General features: G+C 47.0%; 1 protein-coding gene across 1 annotated transcript in view; it reads right to left on the reverse strand.

The window, feature by feature from the left end:
* Positions 1-6,167, reverse strand: part of LOC136572354 (uncharacterized) — a 70,876-nt gene extending 64,709 nt beyond the window's left edge. The window contains exons 1-2 of the mRNA XM_066572864.1: positions 5,966-6,167; positions 2,772-3,086 (exon numbers count right to left, since the gene is read on the reverse strand). Of these exons, the coding sequence (XP_066428961.1) occupies positions 2,772-3,086; positions 5,966-5,999 (349 nt within the window). The 5' untranslated portion in view covers positions 6,000-6,167. The remainder of the gene's footprint in view (positions 1-2,771; positions 3,087-5,965) is intronic.
* Positions 6,168-21,813: the final 15,646 nt, after the last annotated feature.

Below are 21,813 nucleotides of genomic sequence, written 5' to 3' on the forward strand. Positions count from 1 at the left end.
GTTATCTGTACAATTTCAATGAAAAGCAAACTGAAATCTTTTAGGGCGGGAAAAAAATAATATTGTGGTTGAAAAAATCTGCACACCCTAAAACTAATACTTTGTTGATGCACCCTTTGACTTTATGACAGCTTTCAGTCTTTTTGGGTCGGTGTCATGGCACATCCTCACTCAGCAATCTTTGCCCATTACTCCATGCAAAAGCGCTCCAAATCTGTGAAGACATCTCATGTGTAGCGCCCTCTTCAGGTCACCCACAGACCTTCAATGGGATTCAGGTCTGGGCTCTGGCTGGGCCATTCCAAAACTTTGATCTTCTGGTGAAGCCATTCTCTTGCTGATTTGGAGGTCTGCTTTGAGTTGTTGCCGTACTGAAAGGTGGAATTCCTCTTCATCTTCAGCTTTTTAGCACAGATTTAAATGTTTTATGCCAAAATGGACTAATATTTGGGAATGTTCATAATTACTTCCACCTTGACTGAAGCCCCAGTTCTGGGAGCGAAAAGCTGCCCCAAAGCATAATGCTTCTCGCACCATCTCCACTGTGCGGGTATGATGGTCTTCTGGTTATGCGCAGTGTTGGCTTTGTGCCAAAGATACCTTTTGGAATTATGGCCAACAAGTTCCCCCCTCGGTCGCATCAGACATAACACATTCTTCCATAGACTTCTGGCGGACTTTATGTAGGTTTTGGCAAAACATGTCTGGGATTGGATGTTCTTTTTTAGAAAAGGCTTCTGTCTTGACCCCCTCCCCCACTGAAGCCTAAACATATGAAGAATACAGGCGATGGTTGTCACAGGACTACACAACCAGAAATTAGCACAAACTCCTGCAGCTCCTTTAATGTTGCTAACGGCTTCTTGGCCTCCTGGACTAATATTCTCGTCTTTTCATCTTTTTTTGAGGGAAGTCCTGTTCTCAGTAATGTCAGTGTTGTGCCAGATTTAATCCCTTTCTTGCTAACGGTCCCCACTGTGCCCCATGGTACATGTGATTCCTTGGAGATGTTTTGCCCGCTTCACCTGAATGATTGGACCCCTTTAATGAGCTGTAAGATCTTTGCCGACCAACGAAGAAAATGGCAGGAAAATCCTCATAGAAGAGCTGAACTTTATATGGGGGAACCAAGAATCTCTGTAAATAATGGCAGCGGAGTGCTGACTACAAGTCATCATAAGGTTATATGTTAACAAGGGTGTGTAGACTTTGTATATCCACTGTAAGGGAGCTTGTGTTACCTTGGTTAGTTATTCCTTTCTGTCTGAAACCCCTGGCCTCTATTCCTCATAGAGTTATACTGTTACATGGATCTATCACAGAAACTGCCCAGAGGGGGGAAACAGACACCCCTATCACAGTTAATGATGATGCTCACACAGTTATAATAGAGGAGATTACATCTCTCCCTCTTGACTGTATACTTTTGGTTTGTACCTTATTTAGGTGAAAATAGAAGATAATGATAATTAAACTGTCCCCCCAGCAGTCAGAAACGGTATAGCCTCAGCTAATGCTGTGCTGATGCATCATGGTATTGATTGAAGTAAAATAAATCTCAGCCTCAGAGCTCTTTCACTTAAGCATATATTGGCCGCCGTTTTCACGTCCGGACGATACGCTACGATCTCATGCATTCCAATGCATCAGGACACATGGCCATATTCCCGCGGCGTAACAGCGCCAGAGCGGGGCCAATATAGCGCCGGGCAGCAAAGATAATCCTGGAACTATCTTTCCAGCTGGAATACATCGGCCGCTGCATGACAGCAGCCGGGAAGAGTGGTGGGAGGGAGTTTAGCAGCGTGACTCCTAAACTCCCTCCCCCTTCTCTCCTCCATTCAGGCTGTTTGCAATGTGAGGGGGTGGGACGGGGGTGGCGCTAAGCTCCGCCCCATCCTATCCAATTGAGAGCTGCAGACAAGGGGCGGGGAGGGGGTTAGAGCTTAGCTCAAAGCCTGTCCCACCCCCTCCCATTGCAAACAGACGGAGGGGAGGAGAGAGAAGCTGTCTACCCGCTCCCAATGGCATTGCGGCCTCAGCGTATATGTGCCGGGCGTGCTGTCTGAATGGGCGCAAAAATGTTAGATTTGTGCACCCGTTCACGCGTATCTATGGCGCCGGTGGGCACGCGTAAAAACGCCTACAGACGTGTAAAAGTGCCCTCAAGATGGTGGCTGATAAGCATCAGGAGGCTAGACTGCAGGGAACAGGCTGCAATACACAGAGGAGACCTCCAGAGTGAGACAAGCAAACAGGTGAGGGGGGCAGGGACGGAGAAATGTGTTTTTGCTGCACTGGCCCTTTAAGAGTGATCCTCTGTATCCCATTTCAATGAGGTGTCATGACTAGAGATGAGCGAGCATACTCGGATAAGCACTACTCGCTCGAGTAATTGGCTTTATCCGAGTATCGCTGTGCTCGGGGCTAAAGATTCGGGTGCCGCTGCGGCTGACAGGTGAGTCGCAGCGGGGAGCAGGGGAGAGCGGGCGGGAGAGAGGGAGAGAAAGATCTCCCCTCCGTTCCTCCCCGCTCTCCCCTGCAGCTCCCCGCTCCGTGCCGGCACCCGAATCTTTAGCCCCGAGCACAGCGATACTCGGATAAAGCCAATTACTCGAGCGAGTAGTGCTTATCCGAGTACGCTCGCTCATCTCTAGTCATGACCAAACAATAGAGATGCATCTTCTACAGGGATCATCTGAGTTGCTGATTATCTGATATGGAGTGTATCAGCTTATTATGCTGTTATCTGCAATAAATGATGGACTCACTGCGGATGATGACTTCATAATTTAGATCCCTTTGTTCCGATTTGCCGTTTATGTCTTTGTATAAGGTCACTCTGAACTCCGTCCCGTCCTGCTCCGTCAGACTCGTCAGAGTGATTGTGCAGTTAGAGTACTTCAGACGATTCTCGTAACCTTTTCGTCCCTGTAATTGACGATCATGTGAGCCGATCTGATCTGAGCCTTTAAAAATATCAAAGCGAACTTGCTTGCCGATTTGACATTTGTCTCCCAAAGGAAGGTGAAGGTCAGAGTGCAGCTCCCCAGATACAGGCATGGGAGACGCAGCGGTGATAAGACCTGGAGAGGGAAGAGAAACAACATACAGGATGATGATGTAGCAAAAGAATTTCAATGTGAAATTGTCCTGCAATACCAAGCCTGACCACTACAGTAGGGACAGCGCTGTCTGCTTCCTGCAGATATCAGCTCACTGCACAAGTACACTAGCTCAGTGAACGACTGATCAGCAGTGGTCTTGGGCAACAGACCCCTATCGATCTACTATTGATGACCTGTAAATGATCACAACTGTAAAACCCCTTTAAGGTCCAGCACATGCTCAGTGAGGTGTGATTGGCATGCTGGGCACTGTTGTACTAATAACTGTGTTCAAAGTAATCCATGAGAGATCCTCAGCTCCATGACATATGGCGTTGTATCCAGAACACATGATTGACCCCCAAAATTATGATATATAAAAATTGGAATTTGGGCCGGTCTCACATGACTGAATTTGAATTGCAAATTCCCCAATCGCCATCCACACGGACGATCAGTGGTGAAACGCGGGTATGGAAAGGCATGTAGTTTTGAATTTTCCTTCACGACGGCGGGTACGAATTGTGCAGTCCACAAGCGGAAGAAAAATTGCAGTATGCTCTATTTCACTGCGGATTCCGTGTGGACGGCCTTCATTGATGTGAATGGATGCGTGTGACCTGCCGACCATACAGAACTAAAATTGGGTATTGGCTATGGGTACCCACTAAGCAACGGGGAGGGAAATGCAAACAAAAAACAAAAACCTGTACTGTGCATGACCTCCTACGTGCCTCTGCGGTCATATGGAATACGTGATGTACGCAGGGTCACCGGCCCGACTCATAGCCAGAATCTGCTGCAGGCCTCCTGTATGCAGAATCAGACCCGCTCGTGTGAGCCCTGCCTAAGGCCGCCTGCACAGGAACAGATTCGAAGTGCGGAATTTCCAATCATTGTTACAAAGACCTGCATAAAGGGTCGGACATTGATTTGAAGGAATGCTGTCATCCAATAGGTGGCGCTGCTGAGGTATTGTTCCATCTTCCTTATTTGCATATATTTCCCAGAGGAGCATGCATGCCCTCACTCACTTTCTAGGTGCTCTCCTTAGGGAGAGACAATACCCCTTCCAATCCATATCACAGGCCTCTCACTGGCCAAGCCAGGATCCTATTGACCCTGATGAGGGGCAAACACCCCGAGACAGCTGTCTGTGGGTGGATTCTGGCTTGGTTTTCAATTCCCAGTCAGTGTTATAAAGACTATCATAAACAGTCAGACATTGATTTACAAGAATGCAGCCTTCCAATAGGTGGCGCTGCAGACATTTTATTCCAGTTTCCTTATAGTTTTTAGTCCGTGTGCAAAATTCTAGAAGTGGAAGTGTCAGAAAAGAGCCTGCCTGGATATACACTGTGTCTGGATATATGCCGTGCCTGGATATATGTATATTGTGCCTGGATATATGCATACCATACTTGGATATATGCCGTGCCTGGATATATGTATATTGTGCCTGGATATATGCATACCATACTTGGATATATGCCGTTCCTGGATATATGTATACTGTGCCTGGATATTTACTGATGGATGGGACTGATCTCCGGATTCACCGCTCATCTTACTTGCAGAAGAGCGATCCCGCTTCGGAGACTTTACTCTTTCCTGTTTTCCCCAAGTGTCTCCTGTAAGTTGTGTTGGTTTGTTGGGTTTCCGAGGGTGCAGATACTTTGTGTCGAGGACATTGCAGCTTCTCATCAGTAGTAGAGATGATCGTGCATACTCGGTAAGGTGATATACTCGAGAGAGCATTGCCTTTTTTGAGTACCTGCTGGCTCGTCCCTGAAGATTCGGGAGGGCCGCGGGGGTGAGCGGGTGGTTGCAGAGGGGATCGGGAGGGAAAGAGAGGGATCTCTCTCACTCTTCTCCCCGCTGTCCCGCACCGCCCGCGGCACCCCCGAATCTTCAGGGATGAGGCAGCAGGTACTCAAAAAAGGCAATGCTCTCTCGAGTATATCGCCTTACCGAGTATGCTTGCTCATCTCTAATCATTAGCTGTACACTCAGAAATCTTAGTCTCTGTTATATGTTTACAATTCGCATTTCCTGATTGCATCAGTCTGTGTGAGCGCCACCAGAAGGCGACATTGCTATGCATTTGGTGAAAGTAGTCAGGTGGATGCGCCTAATTAACCTACTGTGCACTGGACAAAATGAGTCTGCACTAACATTTCTGCATCCCAATGTGCCCCTCATGGGGCTGTAATTCCGCACCTGGTAAAATCCGTAGATCTTTACTAGATTAATTTCCACAGCTGAAAAGGGGATTTTTCTAACAAACCTAATATTGCAATTAAAGTCTACATAAAAAAGGCAAGAAATTCTGCAAGATGTTCTGCAGAACGCATACCGCAATTAAAATGTGACAATCTGCACTAATTGATAAAATCCATGTGTTGCGGCCTGCGGACAACTACGTCCCCTGTGAAAGCTCCTTAAGGGGCAGTATAAAGAACAATCATGTGACTACTTTCACGAAATGGGCATAAAAGACAAACTTCTATAGAAGAGGGAAACACTTGACCTGCAGACAGGTCTGGCCATGAGTCAGTATCCTCTCATCAGCCACAGTATGTAGCAGTGCTGAGTTTGTAATTTAGCTGCCCCTTTTACATAATGAGTGATGCACACCAGTCCTGTGTAAAAGAGACTAAAGAAACAATGCGCTGCCACCACCGGGATCATCATCAAAGATACAATCAGCTCTGCTACATCTGCTACATAGATGTCACCTGATTAAGCAGAGTGACCCCTAAAGAACATTTTCTTGCATCATAGAACATTATATACATGAGAGAGAAGAGTATAAATGGGGGTAGAGAAGAGGGTGATGAAGCAGGGGGTGCACTCACCTATCCATGTACTGATCAGTAGTAGCCTAAGCATCTCTCCGGTGATACAACCAACCTCCTCTACTGCCAGCTCCTTAGTGAAAAGTTGTAAGGAGGTATTAAGTGTTGCATGCCCTGCGAGAAGCTTCCTGAAATCTGATAGTTTCCTGGGCAGCCCTCCTGCCACACGAGGGGCTTTCCCCAACACGAGAGGAGGGTCAATTTATCACTGTGTTCTTAAGAGTCTCCTGTGACGCAGAGTGTTGAGGCAGCACAAATGCAGTCCTAAGCTCTCACTCACAACCTGAAGGTTGCAGGTTCAAGGTTGACTCAGACTTCCTGCCTTCTCAGGTCGGTAAAATGAGCACCCAGTCCGGTGGGGTGTAAAGGGATGACAGGGGAAGGCAATGGCCAACTACCTCGTGAAAACAGTCTGCCAAGAAAATGTCACAATGTGACGTCACCGTAGGAGTCAATCAGGACTTGGTCATGCGCCAGCAGACTTCACCTTACCTACTAAAGAATTAGTCCTCGGAGCTATAGTAAAATGTGTATTTGCCTTACGTTAGTGAGCATGAATGCTAGACCTGTATAGGAATGTGATATAGACAAAGCAGAAAACCTTGGTATTGCAGTGTATTGTACAAGAGATCACATGTTCAAGTCCCAGTAAGTGTTGGTGATATAATCCTTCTCCTCTCCGGAACAGAAGTTTGATCTGGAGAATTGAAATCCGCAGAGGTGATGGCAGCGCCAGATCCTTGGAAATCAGCAGCAGATATGCGATGTTGTAGCAGATTTGGACTGTTTTGGATACAGAGATGCTGCAGAATTTACCATGGAATTTGCCAGAACATCGTGCAGCATTTCCTACATGAAGGATTTTATGCCTTCAGCCCGATTTCTGTAATGGACACTATGCCCATGGTGTTAGCAGTACTCATGGATTCTTACGGGCAACACAAGAGTTTGGTCATTATCATCATTAGGACTCCTTCACATCCGGGTTTTGATTTTTGTTTTGAATGGATCCTTTTTTAATGAAACAGAGATTCACTGAGACAGAGGGGTTAATAATATACCTTCTTGTAATTCACTGAAAAAAAACACTAATTTTTGGAGATATACTAAAAATTAACTTTTATTAAAGATATTTAGAAGTGTGGAACCCACTATTACAAACACAAAAACATAAAAGATATAGTGTCGTGAAGTACCTAGATGATTATGAAAGGTTTAGACAACCGGATTTTGGGGTACAGTATATTCTCAAATAAAGCGATTATAGGGAATTTTTCTGGTATTAATATCACTCCAAGATAAGTTGGCAAGGATCTTGTTGAAATGATCCCTGTAGAGATTTTTCTATGCCCCAGAGAATAATCAGTGCTCCACTGTGCTGTAGTTATAGCTATGGGGCTCACTTGTACCACTTCAGATTAGCCGAATCCCGTTTATTTTTTGAAAAACTGGAATTCAGTACTACAGATTGTGGTCTTAAAACCAAAGAACATTTCTGGAGTATCTACGTCCTATTATTACAGGGACCTGCGGTACTCCGTTAATCGGGAAATTAGTCTGTCTAAATCCAGTAATTACTGTTCATGCACGGACCAAGAATACATTAGGCTGTGTGTTTTATCATGAACACCAATACAAACATATTCCAGGTACCGTGTTGCTGGCGCCTGGCTAGAGCGATCCTAAACTCCTGAAGTGACCTAATCGACGCGTTTCCTCAACTACAGAAAGTTTGTAGTTGATTCATCAGGATTTTTTGAGCTAGATTAATATGTTCCTTTAGCAGTTGGGAACATAAACTTGCAACTCTTATTGTCACACTTAAAGTGCTTGATAGTTTAGTAATGTGTACAACAAGAGATGAAGTGTGAGCTGTATATACCGGTATGTGATGATTGTGGGTAGCTTAGATATTACGCACCTCGCTTGTTTGTTGTGTATGAGTACAGTCGGTACACAGCATACGGGAGGAGGTATCCCATTAAATAGAGCCTTGGGCAGGATATCTAGTGCTGCTGAAACATCCGCATTCCAAGCCTCTGATGTTACTACTATTGGCTGGAATTTCATCTATGATGACTTCAGCAGAAAACGTAGTTGGAACCATGTCTCCCTTAACTCTGCTGCCTCGTTATGCTATGAGTTACGTTGTCAACTCAACAGAAAGCAGAAGAAATGGAAAACATAGTTTCTAATTTAATATTGTGGATGCATCCATTTAAAAATATGGACAGTAGATTTCCATTTGCTGGAACTTATATCCATTTTTAATGGATCTGTTTTGTTATTTATGTCCTCGGGGGGGGGGGGGGCAGTGTTTAAATGCACTGATTAGTATTTGGGGGTCCGAATGGCCCCGTACTTTGAGATTGCAAGGTGCTTTTTGGATGCCATGGCAGTCGGAGGCCTTCTCGAGGTCCCCAGGGCTACCATGGCTGATAGACTGCCTGTTAGACCATGGTATAATGCAATACTATGGTACGATCAAACAATTTCAAGTTCAAAGTCCCCTAAGGAAACTAAACAAAAATGTAAAAATTGGTTTTAAGAAAGTTTTATTAACTAGTAGAAAAAAAATTAACAATCTAAAAAAAAATAAAATAAAAAAACCAAAAAATCATATTTCCAATAGGCAGAGTTACGCTTTTTCGTTCACTCAATCTCCAAGAAAAAAATGCAATAAAAAGTGATCTAAAAGTTAGATAAACTCCGAGATGAACTACAGGACATCCCACAGAAAATGAGCCCTCGAACAACTGTGTCAATTGGAAAATAAAAAGGTTCTGGAGCTCGGAGGACGGCGGCAGGAAACAGTTTATTTTTCCAAAGATATCTTATTTGTTAAGCGTAGTGCAGCAAAAAGAACGATATAAATTGGTATCACAGTAATCGGACCGAACCCCAAAATCAAGTAATCATGCCATATGCTGCAGTATGAACACCATAAACAAAAACATCAGAATTAACTGTGAGGAGAGTGAATATGATTGATTCTTGACAAGCCTAAGAGGGTGCAGCAGGTCCACAAAATATCATACCTTCCAAGGGGGAGATGCAAGTATATGACATAAATGTGGTTATAGGCGCAATCCCATTCAACTCTAAGAGGCACGAGAAGGGTTTTTAAACTCGACTCCTGATATTTTGAAAATAATCCCAGCATACAGAGGCGTTTCGAGACCATTGCGCCCCTTCCTCAGTCTTTTAGCTGGGGATACATTGTACATATAGTGGGGAATATGTTTGATGGGTTGAGGGTAGAGATGAGCGAGTATACTCGCTAAAGGCAATTGCTCGAGCGAGCATTGCTTTTAGCGAGTACCTGCCCGCTCGAGACAGAAGGTTCGGGTGCCGGCGGCGGGGGAGCGGTGAGTAGCGGCAGTCAGCAGGAGGGAGCGGGAGGGAGTGAGAGATCTCCCCTCCGTTCCTCCCCGCTCTCCCCCGCAGCTCCCTGCCCGCCACCGGCGCCCAAACCTTCCGTCTCGAGCGGGCAGGTACTCGCTAAAAGCAATGCTCGCTCGAGCAATTGCCTTTAGCAAGTATACTCGCTCATCTCTAGTAGAGGGATATTTATGTAAAATTTAAATTTCTGATGAAAGAAAAAAAGATTTATAAATGAAGAACACAAGCAAACAATTAACCCTTTCCAATCCACTGTCTGACCTCTGAAGACATTATGATGTAAGGCTGTACAGCTCCGATGTTGGAAGACACCCGTCGGGGTTCTCTTACTGTATATTGCCAGCCTCTCTGCTGTCGGAGCTTATCCAACGTTTCACCTCATGCAGTACTGGCTTTAGCCAGCAGATAGTGCCATTGTATAATGGCAGAAAAAGAGTAAGCCCCCTAGGAAAACCAGGATAGAACTTGGATTGGAAAGGGTTAGAGCCCACTTAGGCAGGATGTAAAAACGCTATGGGGTGGTCATTAAGGGGTTAAATATTATTTCTATGCATCTAATTATATCATTATAAACATGAACCTAGAGTTAGTTCATTTATCAAATTGAAAGTTTTGCTCATAATTACTCTCAATTGTTAATTTAACCCTTTCCAATCCAATTTGCATCCTGGTCGGTGAGAGGAGATGAAAATTCTTACCTGAGGCCTCTGCATTTGAACCTTAATGCGATCCTTGACCACGTACCTTCAAGACTTCTGTACATGTGCCCCCCGACAAGATGCGGGACACATGCGCAGAAGCTGGTGAGGGCACTGGAAATTTAAAATCTCCTTGCTTCCGACTACCAAAGGTCGCCAAGAGCTTGAGGCATTGACGGATGGCCTCGTTGAGTGGTCCCCGGTCACGTGATAAAAAGGTAGTGACCTACCTTAGGCCGGTCTCACAAGACCGGATAGAAATTGAGAATTCAGCGTGCGTCTGATCCGCAGTAATACGCACTTCAATCAAATGCACTGGATTACGCAATTCCGCTCTCGTTAGCGGTTCAGAATTAGGTTACCCACTCGCAGAAAACAGAACGCAGCTGATTTTACAGCTGATATCCGCAACATAGAACCCATTGTGCTCCTGCAAATACATTGTATACAGGCTGCGGGTACCCGTGTCATCGCTAAGCGACGGTGCGGGAAATACAAACAAAAAAAAAAGTACTGCGAATGACCGCCTGTGTGAGTAGGCAGTCATGCGCAGTACATTACGCGGCCGTACGTAGTGTCACAGCCGGGCTCACAGCTGGGATCTGCAAGCAGATTCCACATCCGGCCGTGTGAGCCCGGCGTTATTCAGACCACTACCTGTAATACGCAGTTTACAAGAAGCCCCGGGAACGCTTGCCTTCATGCAGTTCCAGGAGCAGCTTGTTGAGCGCCTTCTGTGTGAGACCGCCGCACCTCATCAAGCTTACGGAGACTCAGAGCGCCACTTTTTACACCCCATACCCGCCACTGAGGTCAAGAAATGACCCCCAAAAAAGTGTCAGGTTTGCAGCAAACATGGGAGGAGGAGAGATACCCGGTTTTATTTCCACATGTGCCCATTCCAACCAGCCTCCGTAAATACCCGTTTTCAGACATACCACACAGTTTACATTACTTTTTTTCTAAGATTTAGGGAATGACAAAAAAGGGCGCGGAGGGGGTGGGGGGATTATTTTTAGGGAGAAAAAAATTTTGTGGGAAAAAAAGGAAATGGGCCTGGAATTTATTCAGTTGTGCCCTGAAATCCAACGGGTGTTCTCCCATTATACGCCGAGCCATGTGTCCTGTAAGCAGATCAGGACCACAAGGGGTATGGTTCTGAATGCGGGACAAACAGGGGTATCCATTTTGGGGTGAAAGCCTTCATTCAAATGTGTGCTGTACAAAAAAAGCTGTTTTTAAAATGACACAATTGCCAAAAGAATGAAAATCATTTATTTCCTTCTGCTTTGCTTAGCTTCACTCAAAAAATGTGGCGTCAAAATATGCCGTACACCCCTCGAGGAATTTGATAAGGGGTCTAGTTTTCAGAATGTGGTTATTTGTGGGGGTTCTCCTTTGTTTTGTCCACTTAAAGATTCTACCAGTGTGCTATGGGGCTTAAATCACCTTCAAGCACAATTTGTGTTCTGAAAGCCACGACTTCTTCCACTCCCGTCTCCTCTGCATGTGAGGAAGAAGAACGGAGTCCTTTCACCTCACCTGACAGAGCTGCCAGCACTGCGGTACACAGCAGATCACCACAGAATGGAGAGAGGTGAGGGGAAACTTCTACTGTCCCTCCAGTGGCTCCTAAGATGGAGCCTGAGCTCTCTAAGGCCCAATGCCCCCGACGCGTGCAGATTTTCAATGCGGATCATATTAACCCCTTAGTGACCAAGCCTGTTTGCACCTTAGTGATGGAGCCAAATTTTGTAAATCTGACATGCGTCGTTCAACATAGCATAACCCCGTAAAGGTTTTACATATCCAAGCGATTCTGACATTGTTTTTTCACCACATGTTGTACTTCATTTAGGTAGTAAAAAGAGACCGATAGAATTTGTGTATATTTATTAAAAGTACCAATATTGGAAACATTTTGAAAAAAAATTTAATTTTTTCACATTTTCAACTGAAAAAAGTACTGTAAAACATACTGTACACATTTTTGATAGGATATTTCCATTTGTTTACCTTTTTCTGGAAGCACATTTGAAAAACCTTTGTGTTTTTTTTAACCATTTAGATGACGTACAAATTTAACATTACTTTTCAGCATTTTGAGGAACACTTTGTTTTCCTGCACCAAGCCAAGTTTGCAAAGGCTCATGAGTGTCAGAATAATAGATACTCCCCCCCCCCAAATGACCCCATTTTAAAACCTACATCCCTTAATGTATTCACTGAGGGGGTCAGGAGTATTTTGAGCCCACAGCTTTTTTTCAGGAATTAATTCAATTTAGAGGAGAAAAAATAAAATTTTATATTTTTGCAAATCTGTCATTTTAAAGACTTTTTTTCCTATAGAACCCATGAAAATGAGGATTTACACCCCAAAATGGATACCCTTGTTTCTCCCGTGTTCAGAAATATACCCATTGTGGCCCTAATCTTATGTCTGGATACACCAAGGGGCCCAAAACGAAAGGAGTAGTCAATGTCTTTCAGAACATAAATTTTGCTTAAAGGCGTTTTAGGCCCCATAGCACACTTGTAGAGCCCTTGAGCGGCCAAAACCAAAGAGAACCCCCACAAATGACCTCATTTTGAACACTAGACCCCTTAACAAAATTTATCGAGGGGTGTTCTGCCTATTTTGATGCCACAGTTTTTGAATGAATTCAAGCAAAGCAAAAGGGAAAAAAAAATTGTGATTTTTGTTTTTTTGGAAATTGTCATTTTAAAAACAGCTTTTTTTGTACAGCACACACATGAATGAAGACTTACACCCCAAAATAGACACCCCTGTTTGTCCCGTGTTCAGAGACATACCCATTGTGGTCCTAATCTTTTGTTTGGATGCACAATGGGGCCCAAAATGAAAGGAGTTCGGTGGCTTTCAGAACAGAAATTTAGCATGAAGGTGATTTAGTCCCCATAGCACACTTGTAGAGCCCTTGAGCAGCCAAAACGACAGAGAACCACAACAAATTATCCCATTTTGAAAACTAGACCCCCTAACGCATTCATCTAGGGATGTACTGCGTATTTTTACCCTACAATTTATGAATAAATCTAAGCAAAGCAGTAGGAAAAAAATTACAATTTTCATTTTTTTGGCAGTGGTATCAATTTAAAAACTTTTTTTTTTGTACAGCACACATATAAATTGTTGCGTTCACTAAACGTGCAACCACAATAACATAAATCAAAGGCACAACTGTGCAAAAAGGAAAACAAAAACTAAAAGGGAATGCTCTCCCTATCGTCCCCTAACCCGGGAGGGGACCCTGCCTACTCAGCAGACTAACCGCGCTGAAAAGTGCGAGCCCACACTCGAACCTGGGCCACTGACCAGTCCGTAACTGGGAGCCCTAGCGCAGAACAAAAGGAGAACAAAACCAAACCAAAAACAGCAAATGACTTAGCTTGTCCAGCAGAGCTTCCAGCACACAATGTTGCTCCGTCGCTGTCCAACATGGAACTGCAGAGAATCATTGACCAGCACTGGAGAAACAGTTAGCACATCTTAATTAGCAGCAGAGCTACTTAACACCAGGTGCTGACTGACATTAATCTTGCCACCACCACACCTCTCAGCTCCAGGAAAGGCAGGAATGCTGCTAAACCCTGGTTTGGCCTGAAAGCAAGGCGGGAGCCTCAGGACGGCTGCAACATAAATGAAGACTTTCACCCCAAAATGGATACTCCTGTTTGTCCCGTGTTCAGAACCATATCCCTTGTGGCCCTAATCTACTTAAAGGACACATGGCCAGGCCTGTAATGGAAGGAGCACCCGTTGGATTTAAGGGTACAACGGAATAAATTCCAGGCCCCATTGCCCACTTGTAGAGCCATTGAGCGACCAAAACGATAAGGAACCCCCACAAATGACCTCATTTTGAAAACTAGACCCCTTAACGAATTAATCTAGGGGTGTACTGCGTATTTTGACCCCACAGTATTTGAATGAATCTAAGCAAAGCAGAAGGAAAAAATTACGATTTTCATTTTATGGCAATTTTGTCAATTTAAAAACTGTTTTTTTTGTGCAGTGTACATAGGAAGGCAGACGTCCACCCCAAAATGGATCCCCACGTTTGTCCCGTGTTCAGAAACATACCCATTGTGGCCCTAATCTACTTAAAGGACACATGGCAAGGCCTGTAATGGAGGGAACACTCGTTGGATTGCAGGGCACAACTGAATACAGTCCAGGCCCCATTGCCCACTTGTACGGAATAAAAATTGACACCCTAAAAAAATATCCCCCCCCCCCCCCCTCCCACACACTCCGCGCCCTTTTCGGCGTTCACCAAATCTTAGATAAAAGTAATAATGTGAACTGTGTGGTATTTCCGAAGACAGGGGTAATTACGGAGGCTGGTTGGATGGGTACATGGGGCAATAAAACCGGGTGTCCCCCCTCCTCTCATGCTTTTTGGGGGGTATTTTGTGACCTCAGTAGCGGGTATGGGGGGTAAAAAGTGGCGCTCTGAGTCTCCGTAAGCTTGATGAGGTGCGGCGGTCTCACACAGAAGATGTCAACAAGCTGCTTCTGGAACTGCAGGAAGGCGAGCGTTCCCGGGGCTTCTTGTAAATTACGTATGAATAACGCCGGGCTCACGCAGCCGTAGGCGGAATCCATTCCATCTGTGAGCCCGGCTGTGACCCTGCGTATGGCCACATAATGTACTGCGCATAACTGCCTACTCACACTGGCGGTCATGCGCAGTACATTTTTTGTTTGTTTTTTTGTATTTCCCGCACCGTCGCTTAGCGATGACACGGGTATCCGCAGCCCGTACACAATGTAGTTGCGTATGGGCAGCGGTTATATCCGTGACCATGGAGCACAATGGGCTCTATGTTGCGGATATCCGCAGTAAAATAGAACCTGCTGTATTCTCTTTTCTGCGAGTGGATTGCGCAATTCTGACCCGCTAATGTGAGCAGAATTGTGTAATCCAATGCGATTGATCTGCGCAATACCATGGATCAGACGCATGCGGAATCCGTAATTCCTATCCGGTCATGTGAGACCGACCTAAGGTAGATCGCTACCTTTTTATCACGTGACTGGCGACCGCTCAACAAGGTCACTGCTCGAGGCTCTCGGCGACCGTTGGTCGCTGGGAGTAAGGAGATTTTAAGTTTCCTGGGCTCCCTGACTCCTGCGCATGTGTCCGGTGTTTTGCCGGCGGTCGCATGTGCAGAATCCGGGAAAGTTCACGGAGGAAGATTGCGTCGGGGTGCAAATACGGAGGCCTCTGGTAAAAAGTTTCATCTCCTCTCACCGATCGCATCGGTGAGGAGAGATGAAGCTTCACCTTTTTTTTTTACTTTTACGTGATCACCATTATCCATTGGATAACGGCGAACACGTGACCAGGAACCGCTCACCGCGGCCCCCCGTGAAATCTCCAGGCTCTCGGATAAGTTTTGTAGCCAGGAGCAGGGAGATTTTAAATTACCCTGGCAATCCACGGCTTTTGCGTATGCGCCTGCCATTTTGGTGACAAGCGCGTGCGCAGAAGCTGGGGTAAGGTCCACGGATAAATCCGGGGGCCTTAGGTACGTCATTTCATTCTCCCTCACGGATATGATCCGTGGGGGGAGATGAAACGTAAGCTTTTTTAACTTTTTAAAACCTTTTTTTAAAAACTTTTTACAGGAGGGCGGATACGTGCCACCGAGCGGCCTGGGCTCAGTGGAGGAAGCCAGCATTTGTGTGTCAGTAACACTAAGTTACTGACACGGTGTAGTTGGTAAGTGGCTCCAAGCCGAATAGTCCGGGCCAGCTTTTCCTGGAGTGGTCAAAGCGAAGGGTGGGATGGCCACTCCCACGTACCAGGTGAGGCAGGTACCAGGCCTTATAAAAAGATCTATCAGGGCAGTTGAATCTTTAATAGAGATGAGCGAGCACCAAAATGCTCGGGTCCTCGTTACTCGGGACGAACTTTTCGCGATGCTCGAGGGTTCGTTTCGAATAACGAACCCCATTGAAGTCAATGGGCGACCGAAGCATTTCTGTATTTCGCCGATGCTCGCTAAGGTTTCCTTGTGTGAAAATCTGGGCAATTCAAGAAAGTGATGGGAACGACACAGCAACGGATAGGGCAGGCGAGGGGCTACATGTTGGGCTGCATCTCAAGTTCACAGGTCCCACTATTAAGCCACAATAGCGGCAAGAGTGCCCCCCCCCCCTCTTACCAACTTTTACTTCTGAAAAGCCCTCATTAGCAATGGATACCTTAGCTAAGCACCACACTACCTCCAACAAAGCACAATCACTGCCTGCATGACACTCAGCTGCCACATCTCCTGGGTTACATGCTGACCCCCCCACGACCCAGTGTCCACAGCGCACACCAATCTATCCCTGCCCAGCCTTCAGCTGCCCTCATGCCACGCCACCCTCATGTCTATTTATAAGTGCGTCTGCCAGAGGAACCGCAGGCACACACTGCAGAGGGTTGGCACGGCTAGGCAGCGACCCTCTTTAAAAGGGGCGGGGCGGTAGTCCACAATGCTGTACATAAGCAATGAGAAATCCAATCCTGTGCCACCTCCATCTGGAGCTGCACACGTGGGCATAGCAATGGGGAACCTATGTGCCACACACTATTCATTCTGTCAAGGTGTCTGCATGCCCGTCAGACCGCGTTTTTTTATAAATAGTCACAGGCAGGTACAACTCCGCAATGGGAATTCCTTGTGTACCCACAGCATGGGTGGCTCCCTGGAACCCACCGGCTGTACATAAATGTATCCCATTGCAGTGCCCTGGACAGCAGAGCTAACGTCAGATTAAATGCAGGTGGGCTTCGGCCCACACTGCATGCCCCAACCTGACCGGGCTTTTTAATTCATAGACACAGGCAGGTACAACTCCCTATTGTGAAGTCCCTGTGGACCGACAGCATGGGTGGGTGCCAGGAAGCCACCGGCGGTACATAAATATATCCCATTGCATTGCCCATCACAGCTGAGGTAATAATATCATGTTTAATGCAGGTGGGCTTCGGCCCACACTGCATGCCCCAGTCAGACTGGGGTTCTTTAGAAGTGGACAGATGCAGTTACAACTCCCTGTGGACCCACAGCATGGGTGGGTGCCAGGAAGCCACCGGCGGTACATAAATATATCCCATTGCATTGCCCATCACAGCTGAGGTAATAATGTCATGTTTAATGCAGGTGGGCTTCGGCCCACACTGCATTCCCCAGTCAGACTGGGGTTCTTTAGAATTGGACACATGCAGTTACAACTCCGTGTAGACCGACAGCATGGGTGGCTCTATGGAACCCACCGGCGGTACATAAATATATCCCATTGCATTGCCCATCACAGCTGAGGTAATGTCATGTTTAATGCAGGTGGGCTTCGGACCACACTGCATGCCCCAGTCAGACTGGGGTTCTTTAGAAGTAGACATATGCAGTTACAACTCCCTGTGGACCCACAGCATGGGTGGGTGCCAGGAAGCCACCGGCGGTACATAAATATACCCCTATATTAGGACACAGAACTGAAATCAAATAAAAGAAAAAAAACGGCGGCATGTCAGTCCTTGTGTCTGTCCACCACGTTTTTTTTCTTTTATTTGATTTCAGTTCTGTGTCCTAATACAGGGGCCACCTCCCCTAAGCTATCTTCTTAGGTTGCATCCATCTGCTTACTCATTTATTTGAGATAGCATTCATCTGCTAGTTAGCTGGCTAAAAAATCTTTAGGACCTTAGGGACTGTAGATCTTGATTCTATCATACGGCTTTAGGGCTTGGGGCATATTTCCCTGCCCTGATCTTGTACTTTGAGGATAGTTATGTTCCTTAAATGACCCTAGCTGTGATCATTATTGTCACACTTTGGGTCATTTTTTTCGCAATCTGTCTTTAAACATAGTGCACTACAATTTTTGGCTGCACTTCACTTCTATCTATTCTAAGACAGTTTTTCTTGAGACCACCAAGTCCAGGACTATTTATCCGGGACCTGTATGCGGTTTCTAATAACATTCTAGCCACTACCCAATATACTAGTTGGAATTAGCGTATTGTAACCCCTGAGGAACCCACTAGGTGGGGGAAACACGTAGGGTAACGCGCTTTTTTCTTTATGAGTAATCTACTACGTGTCAGTCCTTTCTACCATACGACACACGTCTAGATGTCAGATTAATTGTGTGACCTGACATATACTAGACTGGATTACTATTTTTCATGTCATATGACCAATGATCAACATCAGTCGAGCCTTATTGTATGACTCAAATTTCATTGGTCATAATACATAGGTGGCAAGTGCCTTTGTATCATAAGTTGAGTCTCATTCTATGACTCATACTCTATTGGTCACTATATATAGGTGGCTTTTGCATCATAACTCCTCATTTGACCGTTTATGTGTGTTTTGTTCTTCTTTTAAAGTAGTTATTTAATATAAGGTATTTTTTAACTTATTAGTTTGGAAGGTCCTTGCAGTAAACTCCCCAGTCAGACTGGGGTTCTTTAGAAGTGGACAGATGCAGTTACAACTCCCTGTGGACCCACAGCATGGGTGGCTCCCTGGAACCCACCGGCGGTACATAAATATATCCCATTGCATTGCCCATCACAGCTGAGGTAACGTCAGCTGTAATGCAGGTGGGCTAAAAATTAATTGGATTACACTGTAGGCGAGGGCCCCCAAAAATTGGTGTACCAACAGTTCTAATGTACCTGAGAAAAATTGCCCATGCCCAACCAAGAGGGCAGGTGAAACCCATTAATCGCTTTGGTTAATGTGGCTTAATTGGTAACTAGGCCTGGAGGCAGCCCAGTAAAAATAAAAATTGGTTGAGGTGAAAGTTTCAACGCTTTAATGAGCATTAAAACGTATAAAAATTGTTTAGAAAAATTATATGACTGAGCCTTGTGGGCCTAAGAAAAATTGCCCGTTCGGCGTGATTATGTGAGGTTTCAGGAGGAGGAGGATGAATATTATACACAGATTGAGGAAGCAAAAAGGTCCCCGTTTTGGATGGTGATAGAGAACGATGCTTCCATCCACGGGTGCAGCCTACGTATTGTTTAGGTATCGTTGCTGTCCGCTGGTAGAGAGGAGAAGTCTGGGGAAATCCAGGCTTTGTTCATCTTGATGAGTGTAAGCCTGTCGGCACTGTCGGTTGACAGGCGGGTACGCTTATCCATGATGATTCCTCCAGCCACACTAAACACCCTCTCTGACAAGACGCTAGCCGCAGGACAAGCAAGCACCTCCAAGGCATACAGCGTGAGTTCAGGCCATGTGTCCAGCTTCGATACCCAGTAGTTGTAGGGGGCAGAGGCGTCACCAAGGACGTTCGTGCGATCGGCTACGTACTCCCTCACCATCCTTTTACAGTGCTGCCGCCAACTCAGCCTTGACTGGGGACCGGTGACACAGTCTTGCTGGGGAGCCATAAAGCTGGCAAAGGCCTTGGATAATGTTCCCCTGCTGCGCTGTATATGCTGCCTGATCTCTGCGCCTCCCCTGCTACCTGGGCTGCGGAAATGTGCCTTCGGCCACTAGCGCTGTCGGATGGGAAGTTTACCATCAGCTTGTCCGCCAGGGTCCTGTGGTATAGCATCATTCTCGAACCCCTTTCCTCTTCGGGAATGAGAGTGGAAAGGCTCTCCTTATACCGTGGGTCGAGCAGTGTGTACACCCAGTAATCCGTAGTAGCCAGAATGCATGTAACGCGAGGGTCACGAGAAAGGCATCCTAACATGAAGTCAGCCATGTGTGCCAGGGTACCTGTACGCAACACATGGCTGTCCTCACTCGGAAGATCACTTTCAGGATCCTCCTCCTACTCTGGCCATACACGCTGAACGGATGACAGGCAAGCAGCATCTGTACCCTCAGCAGTGGGCCAAGCTGTCTCTTCCCCCTCCTCCTCATGCTCCTCCCCCTCCTCCTCCTCCTCCTCTGGCCATACACGCTGAAAGGATGACAGGCAAGCAGCATCTGTACCCTCAGCAGTGGGCCAAGCTGTCTCTTTCCCCTCCTCCTCATGCTCCTCCCCCTCCTCCTCAACGCGCTGAGATATAGACATGAGGGTGCTCTGACTATCCAGCGACATACTGTCTTCCCCGCCTCCGTTTCCGATTGCAAAGCGTCTGCCTTTATGCTTTGCAGGGAACTTCTCAAGAGGCATAGCAGAGGAATGGTGACGCTAATGATTGCAGCATCCCCGCTCAGCATCTGGGTAGACTCCTCAAAGTTTCCAAGGACCTGGTAGATGGCTGCCAACCAGGCCCACTCTTCTGTAAATAATTGAGGAGGCTGACTCCCACTATGCCGCCCATGTTGGAGTTGGTATTCCGCAATAGCTCTACGCTGCTCATAGAGCCTGGCCAACATGTGGAGCGTAGAGTTCCACTGTGTGGGCACGTCGCACAGCAATCGGTGCACTGGCAGATGAAACCGATGTTGCAGGGTCCGCAGGTTGGCAGCGTCTGTCTTGTAGTAGCGGAAATGTGCGCAGAGCTGGCGCACCTTTCCGAGCAGGTATGACAAGTGTGGGTAGCTTTTCAGAAAGCGCTGAACCACCAAATTAAAGACATGGGCCAGGCATGGTACGTGTGTGAGGCTGGCGAGCTGCAGAGCCGCCACCAGGTGACGGCCGTTGTCACACACGACCATGCCCGGTTGGAGGCTCAGCGGCGCAAGCCAGCGGTCGGTCTGCTCTGTCAGACCATGCAGCAGTTCGTGGGCCGTCTGACTCTTCTCTCCTAAGCTGAGTACTTTCAGCACAGCCTGCTGACGCTTGCCCACCGCTGTGCTGCCATGCCGTGCGACACCAACTGCTGGCGACGTGCTGCTGCTGACACATCTTGATTGCGAGACAGAGGTTGCGTAGGAGGAGGAGGAGGAGGGTGGTTTAGTGGAGGAAGCATACACCGCCGCAGATACCACCACCGAGCTGGGGCGCGCAATTCGGGGGGTGGGTAGGACGTGAGCGGTCCCAGGCTCTGACTCTGTCCCAGCCTCCACTAAATTCACCCAATGTGCCGTCAGGGAGATATAGTGGCCCTGCCCGCCTGTGCTTGTGCACGTGTCTGTTGTTAAGTGGACCGTGGCAGTAACCGCGTTGGTGAGGGCGCGTACAATGTTGCGGGAGACGTGGTCGTGCAGGGCTGGGACGGCACATCGGGAAAAGTAGTGGCGACTGGGAACCGAGTAGCGTGGGGCCGCCGCCGCCATTATGCTTTTGAAAGCCTCCGTTTCCACAAGCCCATACGGCAGCATCTCCAGGCTGATCAATTTGGCAATGTGCACGTTTAACGCTTGAGCGTGCGGGTGCGTAGCGGCGTACTTGCGCTCGCGCTCAAACAGTGGCGCTAGCGACGTCTGGACGCTGCGCTGAGAGACATTGCTGGATGGGGACGAGGACAGCGGAGGTGAGGGTGCGGGTGCAGGCCAGGAGACGGTAGTGCCTGTGTCCTCAGAGGGGGGTTGGATCTCAGTGGCAGGTTGGGGCACAGGGGGAGAGGCTGTGGTGCAAACCGGAGGCGGTGAACGGCCTTCGTCCCACCTTGTGGGGTGCTTGGCCATCATATGCCTGCGCATGCTGGTGGTGGTGCCTCCCCAGCTGCTCTTGGCGCGACAAAGGTTGCACACCACTGTTCGTCGGTCGTCAGGAGTCTCTGTGAAAAACTGCCACACCGTAGAGCACCTTGACCTCTGCAGGGTGGCAGGGCGCGAGGGGGCGCTTTGGGAAACTGTTGGTGGATGATT

This window comes from Eleutherodactylus coqui, chromosome 7, assembly GCF_035609145.1.
Source record: "Eleutherodactylus coqui strain aEleCoq1 chromosome 7, aEleCoq1.hap1, whole genome shotgun sequence".
In the NCBI taxonomy this organism is placed as follows: domain Eukaryota; kingdom Metazoa; phylum Chordata; class Amphibia; order Anura; family Eleutherodactylidae; genus Eleutherodactylus; species Eleutherodactylus coqui.